The sequence below is a fragment of the Acipenser ruthenus genome, chromosome 10 (assembly GCF_902713425.1).
Source record: "Acipenser ruthenus chromosome 10, fAciRut3.2 maternal haplotype, whole genome shotgun sequence".
Lineage (NCBI taxonomy): Eukaryota > Metazoa > Chordata > Actinopteri > Acipenseriformes > Acipenseridae > Acipenser > Acipenser ruthenus.
In genome coordinates, this window is record NC_081198.1 from 47,122,313 (window position 1) to 47,134,126 (window position 11,814).

The following is an 11,814-nucleotide window of genomic DNA, read 5'->3' on the forward strand; positions in this document are numbered from 1 at the left end:
CACCTAGGATTGAACCCATGACCCTCCAGTCAAGAGGCCAGAGCCCTAATCACTACTCCACACTGCTGCCCTATAGACCTGTATAGACCTGTATTCTTTTGCCCTAGGTATAAAAATATAATTTCATACTTGTTTCCAAAAGGTGATTTGGTACTACTTTTCCTTTCCTGAATTCTTCCACCAGCTGACCCAATGAGAGAGATGTTTTTTTCTGTAGTACTAGTAGTATTTGTACTGTAGTACAGTGTGTGAAAAGTACAGATGCTGGTCTGTCCAGCAGGCTGAAGTTGTTTTAATATTGGACACGAATCAAAACTGTCAGGCACTTGGTAATAATACAATTGCGTCAGCTTCAACTCCTTCTTCTAAATAAATAAATAAAAATAAGCACAGGAATTCTTTATAATTTGCAAGGTATATTCTTTGTACCTTGCTAAATAAAATAATCAAAAAACTGCCGTGGTACACTTAACCCTTTAGCCTCTGGGTGGCATTTCATTGCAATTCAAGTGTCTGTAAATATTTTAATGTATCTCAAATTAATTTACATATATCTGAAAATGAATATGTAAATTATTTGCCAGTAGTTTATTTAAGGCATTTTAAAGATACATTTTGGGAAGTAGTGTTAAAACTTCACAATGCATTAGTAAGACCTCATCTAGAATGTTCAGTTCTGGTCACCTCACTACAAAAAGGATATTGCTGCTCTCCAAAGAGTGCAAAGAAGAGTGACCAGATTTATTCCTGGTTTAAAAGGCATGTCATATGCAGACAGGCTAAAATAATTTAATCTATTCAGTCTTGCACAAAGAAGACTATGTTGCCATCTGATTCAAGCATTCAGAATTCTAAAAGGTATTGACAATGTCGACCCAGAGGAGTTTTTCGATCAGGGGTCACAAATGGAGATTAGATAAAGGGGCATTCAGAACAGAAAATAGGAGGCACTTTTTTGCAGAGAATTGTGGGAGTCTGGCACCAACTTCCCAGTAATGTTGTTGAAGCTGACACCCTGGGATCCTTCAAGAAGCTGCTTGATGAGATTCTGGGATCAATAAGCTACTAACAACCAAACGAGCAAGATGGGCTGAATGGCCTCCTCTTGTTTGTAACCTTTCTTATGTTTTTCTTATGTTCTTATGTATTCTTCAACCATTACTCATTCAGTACTAGTGTATAAACATGTTAAACTCGTTTAAGTGTTGTATTGTGTATACAATAACACTAGGCATCAGGTGTGTTATTTGGAAGTAATTATGATATGGCATTAAAAAAAAAAAAAAACATTCAAATGAATATCTTAGAATCATGAAAAATAGTGATTCCAGAAAATATCCCCGCCTAGTGGGCGTGGTTCCCGTTCAGCTGTTAAAAAAAAAAAAAGCAAACTTCTCTTTTCACCAGCCAGGTAGCATCAGTAAAGTAGCGACACAGTGCTTTTCCATAAGTGACAGGACTTTAAATGACAGCGTCTTCAGATTTTTAACTTTAATTCAATATTCGGTTGCACTGTTCAAACAGTGCCTAATAATCGGGTACTATAGGTGAATACATCACGATTTATTTTAAAGAGCTGAGTGGAGCTTTGGTTACTAACATGTCAAAATAGCTTTGGATTTAAATGAATCGAATAATATTAGATTTGACAAAAATGTCTGGAAGCCAGAGATGAAATGCAAAGAGGTAACCCGTATCTGACCATCCGAAACTAGCACCAACCGACAATTATCTTCTGGATTTGAAAAACACAAAATATGGTTCACAGAAATGGATGATTCTAACCACCGTTTACGTTTTTAAAGAGTATCTTCAAAATGTGGGTCTTTGTTTTTCTGGTTTGCTTGGAGTTTTCCATACCGGTGAGTAAACAGTTAGTCTTTTAAAAGACACACGTAGTGTGACTGGAATCAAGCCACTGTTAAGTGGTGTTCAATTGTACCAACAGAAGTATGTTACAAAGGCAAACATACAGCACGCTATGTAAAGTGTACTGCATTATACGATGGGAAAACATAGCGAAGTGTTGTAAAGCATAGTGAAAGCAAGGCTGTAATAAACTGTAAACAGCTGTGTGTGCACCATAAAAAATAATATTTACAAATTGAAAATATCAATATGGAACAGCACCTTGGTGTTTATTGTAGTGCAATGATTTCCATTACATAGTGCATTCATTTCCAAATCAGTTAATCACGGTTCATGTTTATTCGGAATGTATCTGTAAATTACTCAAACAAGGTAATTGTGTCACTTGTCTGTATTGTCCAATGCATATGAGACCTTGAAACGGTTAACTGAAACGGAGTCGAACAAAGTACAAATCATATTTCTGCACTCTGAATATTCCAACGTGCTACATTAGTAACACTTAAGGACAATGTTGTTTTTAATTTTTTTAAAAAAAACAAACAAACACACAAACAAACAAACAAATAAATAAATAATAATATACAAAATAAGTCTTTTATAGTGCATTTGTAAATCACTCTTTTAAGAGTTTTTTTATTATTATTTTTATTATTTTTATTCTACAGAAGCAATTGCCTGCCTTATTAATAGCTTAATGGTTTTTCATGCCCTTCTTAAAAACATCAAAAAGTAGCACACAATTGAAGTGTAATTGATTTGCCATTAGAAAAAGGTTTACGATGGTCTCAGTCTTATAAATATGTAAATGTAATAAATATGCATGTTGTAATTTGATATGTTTTAGTGGGGTATGAGTAGGCTTACAATTCATCAGTGGTTTAATTCCAGTTGAAATTTCTATAGATGTACTATATATTCAATTAGTATATAGGGGTCCTACACCAAAGGAATACACACCCTTAATAGAAAGGCATTACATTCTTCTGAAGTATGTAGAATATTATGTTCTATGTTACACAAATGCACACTTTTATTTGTTTACAGTGTGCCCAAGCATATAGGATTAAAATATATAAGATATTTTAACAAAACAAAACAAAACATAACATTTATTTTTTCAGTCGTTTCCCATATTTAGAGACTACCTAAGGTTTGTTCAACATGTGTTTGCAAACATATGACCCCCATGTTATTACAAACATTTCAAACATGTTGTCGATGTTTTAAGGTCAAAGCAATTCCAAAAGAATGTGAGCTGCAAAGTATTCTCATGCGGGAAGAAGAACACTGCAATGAATTTTTGTCCCTTGAGAAGCAAAACTTATCTGAAGTAGGATTGCCCCAGACAGGTAAGACTAAAGAAGCTATACACTTAGATAATTAGTAACAGATTCATCAAGGTGGGGAGTTCAATATGGGCACACATAGTTCTGTAACAAGAGCAACTAATCCCTTCAGCATATTTTACTGACAAGATATAAAGGCAAGAAAGTAATACAGTCGTACCCTGTCATATATGACGGTAGCCTAATATTAAGTATTTTATACCAATATATGGTAAAATAGTTTTAGTGTCAGTTATGTTATATATGCTTTTAATTTAATAGGCATTCTACATCCGTGGGCCTAATACTGCAACCCTGTATCTCTTCTGCGTATTGATCCTGCTGGTTTTTTCCCCAAGAAGCAATGTATTGACCCATGTGGTAGCATCATCAAATGCATGGACAGGGAAACATTAGAACAGGTATAGATTGTAGGATGCCAATATTAAGTTCCACAGCTGTTTAAAATGAGAAACCAGTCAAATAAGCCCCAAGAAAGCCTCTGTGTTTACCATACCATCCTATTTATTTTATAGTCAGACACTATATAGCACTGCATCATTTAAGTGTTTAATATGATTGTGTAGAAATAAAACACTAGCTCCACCCAGTGGTGTTTCTTGTAATAAATTAGATATTTTATTCTATTTCAGTATCTTAAAGACTAAGATAGCCCTTCAATGTGCTGACTTGTAAAATAAAATACAAATCCCTACTTGTCACATTGTGAACATAGAGGCATTCTTGACAAAAGTTAACAAAAAAAGGAATGATGAAAATGCATTAAAGAACTGTTGTGTGAAATAATTGGCAAGTTAACTGGAATGAGAACTAAGGATTAAAATACTGACTACAAGCTATAGGTCCTTTTCTCTGCTTTTAAATCATAGAGGAGATGGAGACAGTTATGGTACAGTGTTTTTTGCACCAGTGTTGTAGTTACCTCTGTTCTGTAGCTATGCGCGCTTCAAGTGTTTATAGCATCTGAAGGTCCTTAATGCTGTATTAATAAGAGCTTAAAAGACAGCAGTGATGGTTCATTTATTTACAACAAAAAAGTGGCTAAAAAAATGTATGGGTAAATAAAAAATTTGTTTATCAAGGTACGTGATTTAATTCTTTCCATAGAATGCCAAGGAATGTGGGATAACCTGAGCTGCTGGCCTTCCTCTGCCATTGGAAAGACTGTTGCAGTCGCGTGCCCCAAGTTCATCTTTGCGATCACTGGAAAAGAAGGTAATAAATGAAATAAGACAGAAGACAGTGATAACAGCGATACAGTACCTTCACAACCTTTGACCTTTCTGTGTCCTTTGGGGTGCAAATATAAACGGCAGTGTTGTGTGATACACTACCATTACGGATTCTCTCCTGTACCCTGTCCGTGAGAGGGGATGAGGTGAAGCTTTAAAACCGCAAATGCAGACGAGCCCAGCTCCAAGTTTAAAGTGTTACCGTACAGGTTGTAGGGTTCACACCAAAACACATCTGTAACTTTTAAACACTCAATAGTGATACATTAAAGACCTTAATAGAAACATCTGTTGTTTTAACTTAGTTTCTTTTAGTGTATCTCAACAACATTTTCACAATGAATGCTGTGTAAAAATCCGCTGACTGGCTTAGTAGATATTTGGTGTATATACAAACCTGTATCCCACACCCACAGATTGACTGCAAGGGTGTTCAACGTGGTGACCTTCAATATATTGTGCTAAACTCTAGAGAGTGCTATTTCGAAACGTTTATTTCAAGCATGTTACCCACAGTTTTATTAACTTCATTGTCATTTTCTATGACAGGTTTTGTTTATAGAAACTGCACCAGTGATGGCTGGTCTAATTCATTTCCCCGACATGATGTCGCCTGTGGACTTGATATTAACAACACAATTGAAGATGACAAAGTATGATGATTTCTGATGCAACAGAGCTGTCTTTATCTTCCTGTACCCTTATTTATGTATACTGAAAATGTTCAAGCGATATAACCACTTATTCCTTATTTTCTTAATGGTTATCTAAATATTTTACATTTGCTTAAATGAGCACTGTAGAGTTCACTGGACAGTTCTTATGATTCAGTATAATGTATGCAATGCACAGATGTGTGATAGCATCATTCCATTAATTACTCTGCTCTTCCTTATCCACAGAACACATACTACATGAATGTGAAGACCATGTACACTGTGGGGTATGGCACATCTCTTGTGTCTCTGAGCATCGCGATAGTGATTTATTGTTCCTTCAGGTAAGGAATTGTTTATTTAATCCTCTGTAACAGATTAAAGTGAGAATAATAAATGGAATATTGTGTATTGTAACGTGATTCTATCAAGGGGATGTGCAGAGAAATAATAATAATAATAATAATAATAATAATAACTACTATGATGTTTGCAGATTTTACTTTCACTAACTCAATGTCTGCAGTTGCAGATGGGGTAGAAACCTCTAAACTATCTTGCTTCAGAAGTGCAAGTTTACCAAAACTTGGAAAAATCTACAAATCCTATATTGAAGTAATCGGAATTGGAAGTTCTTCAGTACAACAAAAAATGGAAGCAGTCATATTGTTGCTAATAAGTTTTAAGACTTGGTTAACTCTTCAGTTAATAGCAGGTTTTGTGCAAGTAAAATCGAATTTTAAGTCGAATAGTATTGTTTTAAAGAAAAAAAAATATGTGATTTCTTGTGTCTTTTCTAACAGGAAACTTCACTGTACAAGGAATTCCATCCATATCCAGCTATTTATGTCTTTCATTCTTCGAGCTGTTTCAGTCTTCGCCAAAGATAGAGTGCTGTTTGCTACCGAATACATTTATCATTGCAATGCATACTCGGTAACTATTTAAAAGATACTGTATATATATATATATATATATATATATATATATATATATATATATATATATGCTCGGAAACAAAAGGAACAATAGTTTATCTTCAAACTGGGAACTTTGGAACCTCTTGGAATGAACATTCTATTCTAATAATCATGACATCATCCACAGAATATTTGTATACTTACAATTCTTGAATAAGGGCAAGTTTACTGCACTGTGTTTACTTTTCTTTTTAAACAGCTGAAGGGCTTTTGCCCGAAACATCCTGAAAATTAAAAAGATTTTTTAATCTTTTAAACTTTTTGTGTACATCTTTTAAAAAACTTTCTTTATATAAAAACAATTCCTGTAACTTGGGCCGTCATCATAGTAATGTTTTCAATACATATATATATATAAAAAAAATGCAAATTATGGTGGACTGCTGTGTGGTATATAATGTGTAAAAGCTGCTTAATAACTAGTGCATTCTCGCCCCTGTTGTAAATACAGTACTGTTTTTTTTTTTTGTTTTCTCCAGGCAGGCTGTAAATTTGTCATGATTTTCTTTCAATACTGCATCATAGCCAACTACAGCTGGCTGCTGGTAGAAGGACTTTATCTACACACACTGCTGACCGTATCTTTCTTCTCAGAGAATAAATATTTTTGGTGTTACATAGCTCTTGGCTGGGGTAGGTTGTTTATTTATATATTTATTTATTTATTGAATAGCTTTGTAAGATTATAAAAGTGAGGATGCCACAAGATGGCAAGACAACGATTATTCAGTTCTGACAACACGTCTGCATTGCTAATGCATCTCTAAAACAAAACAAAAAAAAGTCAGTGTCCCAATATTGACGCTGTAGTGTGGCATACTGTACATGTATATATTTGATTTATTTCTTAGCAGACACCCTTATCCAGGGCGACTTACAATTGTTACAAGATATCACATTATTTTTACATACAATTACATTATTTTTTTGCACAATATTTTTACATACAACTACCCATTTATACAGTTGGGTTTTTACTGGAGCAATCTAGGTAAAGTACCTTGCTCAAGGGTACAGCAGCAGTATCCCCACAAGAGTCAAGAGTCCAGAGCCCTAACCACTACTCCACACTGCTGCTCCTCTGGCCCAGAGAATTCACTGCTTTGTAGAAGAATTAGGGCAAATTACAGAATATCGTCAAATCAGTCTATTGAATTCTGATATTTTATTCCTATTTTAGGCTCCCCTTTGATAATTATTACAGCCTGGTCAATTTCAAGACATTTACATGAAGACATGGGGTAAGACAGTATTGTATTTAAACTTTTATTTTTAGTCGTAACTTATATTTAGTTAAAAATCTAATAAAAGCAACCAATGTATTTAAAATGTCTCTTTTGTTTTGTAGATGCTGGGATACCAACAGTAATGTGGGGATCTGGTGGATAATTAAAGGTCCTGTAATTATATCAATTTTTGTAAGTAAAATAAAAAGAAACGTCAGTTTAACTAGCCTTATTTAATGCTTATTTATTTATATTGTATACATTTTATTTTGTTATATACAGTAAAACTAATGAATGCTGTCTAGGCAAGGTATTATTTTATCGTCATCCTTTATTACTAAGCATGCTGTCATTCTTTTACAGATCAACGTTCTATTCTTTGTCAGTATCATACGAATACTGGTTAGCAAATTAAAGACTCCAGATGCACGAGGAAAGGAATTCAACCATTACAAGTGAGTTTGCTTTTGTTTTATTAATGTTATTGATTTTATACTTCCTAGATTTAATATCATTCTGAAAAAGCCTGTTATTCAAAGGTACACATGAGAAAAGAATGGTTGAAGTAACTCTTACACCCACCATTTAAATACAGCTTGTAAATTCCAAATGATATTACTGCACAAAAAATGATTAAAGTATAATGTTGCTTTAAGGAGACCCTATACTTAGAAAAGTATTATGTACAAGAATATGTTGACTGATGACATCACTTGTATTTCTTTTCTAGGAGGCTTGCAAAATCTACCTTATTGTTAATTCCGCTCTTCGGTGTGCACTATATCTTGTTTGCATTTTTCCCTGACGATAAGAGCAGTTTAACTATGGAAATCCGGATATTTTTTGAACTTGCACTGGGATCATTTCAGGTAAATACTATTGTGCCTTTATCTAAAGCTGTCATAATGTGAAGGCTGTGTGATTTTGAAAGCACTGGCTTAAGCTCACCATTTGTTAACAGTGACAGGTAAATCAGAATTATTATTATTATTATTATTTATTTCTTAGCAGACGCCCTTATCCATGGCGACTTACAATTGTTACAAGATTTCACATTATACAGATTATACAGAATCTCATTTATAAGCAATGACTGGAATTACATGCAGTGTGTCGGCTACCCTTACCAATTTCGTTAACACATGGGTTTGATAGGATATGTGTTTAAACTTGTCAAAGATTCTGATTGGGGTTCCATCCAGTATTCACTCTGGCTTAAGGAAGTATGCAATTCCATGCTAGTATAAGAGCTTGACAGCCTACCGCTTAGGAATGTAAATACTGTGAAACTCCCATTACTGGGCAGTTTGATCCATTAGAGCTTAAATAGCCACTGCATATAAGTAAAAAACAGAAGCACATATTGCTAAAAATAAATACATATTAAGTACCACATTTAAATGTTCTTTTCTTAAACAGGGATTTGTGGTTGCAGTTCTTTACTGCTTTCTAAATAGCGAGGTAAGTGTTGTTCTATAATACAAGATGCATTTTAAACATTATCCACATGGTTTATGCCAGATATTGGTCAATTTTTTAAATGTTTTTTTTTTAAAGGGAGAATATGATTTCAGTAAACTTCAGTACAGGCGTGTGCAGATGGTATGCAGTTTTGAAAAAAGCACCACCTGTTGATGAATATTGCAGGTTCAATAAATCACCGAAGGAAGGAGAAACATGCAGGATTAATATACAGCAGAGTAAAATGGTGGAAGTATTCAGGTCCATCACTAAAAGTGGCAGTTAAAGTTTCACAGATAAATTTCTGTATTTCCAGATTATACCTTTTGTCATTGATCCATTCTGTATTTGAAATGGATTCACTGATACAATACATATATGGAATAAAACCCAATAATGATGTTTTTTGTTGTTTTGAAATGTGTTGTGTGTGTAATCCTTAGGATTATCAATAGCCAGCATAGGGACTGCCCAGCACAAATTTTTTAGTCAGCAGCCAGCATGCAGGTATAGCAGCAAAAGGTGGATATGGTGATCTTTCACATGTGACTATGGTATATAAACAGGGGGCAGAATGGCCTCCTCTCATTTGTAAACTTTCTTATGTTCTTATGCTCTTATGCTTGTGATTGGTTTTGTTTCTGCCACATCCACAAAATTAAAAAGGCAAACTACAGTAGGTGTTATTTTTAGTTAACATAGATTTAGAAGTAGGTTTGGCAAATTAAAAACCCAAACCAAAATGGGGAGTAAAAGTTTCAAATATAAAACAAAATATAATACACTGATGAAATTATTTTTAGGTGCAATGTGAAATTAAGCGAAAGTGGAGACGATGGAAGCTGAAGAAACATTTTAAGAGAGAGTCGAGACACAGTCGCAACTCCACCAGCACTGGAGGTAACGGTTCCACTCAAGTGTCACTGCTCACTCGAGAACAGATACCAGTCTGTGTGCTTCCACTGGGGTATGAAACTACACAGGCTACGCAAGGAAAGAACTCCACTGCAGCAGTATCCATGGACTCTGAAGAGCCATGACTTTGAATGTGAAGAGTCATGATCATTGTGGGAGAAAAAAGCAACTTACATGGCACTAAAGCAGCTAACTTTCACAAGACTGTATTATACGATACAAATGAAATCTCACAAAAGGCAGGTTGGCAGATGTCAATCATCTCTTTCTTTGGAACTAATTAATCTTACCTCTGCTATGCCAAGACTAAGACGTAATACTCCCCTCGCTATACAAAGCAGCTTGGCTGCTATTTATAAAAGGTTTACTGTGAGTGCAAGAGTCACATACATAAGGGATAAACATTGGATCCAAAGAGCTACATTTTTTTTTCAGGTGTCGGGTTGACAAAGACTTTATAAAATAATGATCAAATATGTATTAGATTTATAAATCTCTGTTAGACTGGCCAGTAATTTAAACATTGTTGGGGGGACTTTGTACTTCTTCATTTCAGCCCATCTGAAGCTTTGAGTACCAGTTCCAAGTATTGGTGCTGTGATGGATTAGTTTGACACCTTGCCCTCACTTCACTGATGTCAGAAAACCATAAATAACCGAATTGCCCAGGAAATTGTAAAGGTATAATCAATGGACCCAGTACACTGATGGTAAAATAAAAAACAGATCGTACAAACATTTGGTACATGTACATGCTGGAAGATGCAGATCAGAGGAAGAAAAAAAAAATCACAACAAAGACAAAAGGAATGTTTTGCACTGAAGGCATGTTGAATGCTCTTGGAAGCAACATACCTGTGTCCGAAGCAATTGGTGCAAATACTAATTTATGAATGAATTTATGAATTAATATCAATGTTTGCATATGCTAAATATCTCAGCAGGCCCCTTCCACTTGTAAAGACAGACAGTGATATTTTGGGAAGCCACTGAAAGCAGCATGTATATCTGACTGTGCCAATCTTGGCCCAAAGCTTCTAGCCCTGTAAAAGCATTGTAAGAACCAACTTTGCAAACTCCAGTGTTTTCCAAACTCCTTTGTGTTCCCAGACACTCTTGTACTTGAGGTCAAGAATGGTTCTGCTCTACAGAGGGCTTCTGGGAAACCAAAACAATTTATACCCACACTCTATATATTGTGTTTCAGTTGTCCGCTTAGCAAAACAGAGGTTCACGCAGCATAGTGACTATCAATTGGAATACAATGCTGTTTCCGGATGCATGCCAGACGTGCTACAGACCATAAGTTATCCTAAATCGTTTTAATAGCTGTGTTACAAAACTCTGAAAATGTCCCTGTGTCCCTGCTACCTATTTCAGTGACACAAGCTATTGTCTTTTGGAGATCCTGCATTAAGAGTTTAGACATATTTATGTTGGTAAAAATAAGTTTTCACTATTTTTATACTTGTAGCAAAATACTATGTGTCTTCATACTATGCTTTTTATTTGTAATTTATTGACAAACTTATTTTACATCATAAATTGATCTTTTGGGAGCATGAGGTTTTATCTTAAATTCTGTATTAATAATTTGCAATAATGTGTCATGTAGACTAAGTAACTACCAGAAACGAACATTTAGCTTAGTAAAACCTGGTTGTTTTATGATTTTGGATTTCTATAAATAAAAGATTTAAGCCACAGTGTTACCAATAAACAGTCTTTTGCTTTTTGAAAAAACACTATATTATTATTATTATTATTATTGTCTTTTTTGTTAGTTTATCCAGAGGGGTCAAACATGTGCTTCAATCTTCTAGTTATTTTGTATGAGCTTTGAATAAAAGCATATGCATTTTTAACACGTAGTATTAATGTAAAAAATTGCAGTTTTGTTATCGGTGTTTACGGTCAAGTTTGACATTTAATACTGTGTAACTTAAAATGGTTGCTTTGATAGAAATATGTTTATATTGATTTATATTGACAAGATTTTAAAAACAAACCCGACATAGTTTCATTCTGCTTTCACTAATGATTGATTTACAGACTTCATGTAGTACCAGTGTTCATCATAAGGAGAGATGTGTTTAAATATTTTACTGTTCCACAATTAAATTCTA

The 11,814-nt window shown here is 34.4% G+C and overlaps 1 protein-coding gene across 3 annotated transcripts; it reads left to right on the plus strand.

The window, feature by feature from the left end:
- Window positions 1-1,369: 1,369 nt before the first annotated feature.
- LOC117412476 (secretin receptor-like) lies at window positions 1,370-11,394 on the plus strand. 3 transcript variants are annotated; one of them, XM_059032394.1, is made up of 14 exons: window positions 1,850-1,862; window positions 3,101-3,221; window positions 3,480-3,619; window positions 4,326-4,433; window positions 5,000-5,103; window positions 5,353-5,450; window positions 5,910-6,042; window positions 6,566-6,719; window positions 7,267-7,327; window positions 7,435-7,504; window positions 7,676-7,767; window positions 8,043-8,181; window positions 8,732-8,773; window positions 9,577-11,394. In XM_059032394.1, exons 3-14 carry the CDS (start codon window positions 3,592-3,594, stop codon window positions 9,811-9,813), a joined length of 1,266 nt encoding a protein of 421 aa, XP_058888377.1. In that variant the 5' UTR covers window positions 1,850-1,862; window positions 3,101-3,221; window positions 3,480-3,591; the 3' UTR covers window positions 9,814-11,394. The 3 variants fall into 3 exon arrangements, with proteins under 3 accessions (XP_058888376.1, XP_033876821.2, XP_058888377.1); XM_034020930.3 differs by lacking the exon at window positions 3,480-3,619 and having other exon boundaries at window positions 1,372-1,862; XM_059032393.1 differs by lacking the exons at window positions 3,480-3,619; window positions 8,732-8,773 and having other exon boundaries at window positions 1,370-1,862.
- The last annotated feature ends 420 nt before the right edge of the window (window positions 11,395-11,814 follow it).

What these genes read in the sequence shown, in the direction of transcription:
- LOC117412476 (XM_034020930.3), top strand. Translation starts at nt 1,818, where the DNA reads ATGTGGGTCTTTGTTTTTCTGGTTTGCTTGGAGTTTTCCATACCG. An exon ending in GCTTGGAGTTTTCCATACCG is followed by an intron (nt 1,863 to 3,100) that starts GTGAGTAAACAG and finishes CGATGTTTTAAG; the next exon opens with GTCAAAGCAATTCCAAAAGA. An exon ending in ATCATTGCAATGCATACTCG is followed by an intron (nt 6,043 to 6,565) that starts GTAACTATTTAA and finishes TGTTTTCTCCAG; the next exon opens with GCAGGCTGTAAATTTGTCAT.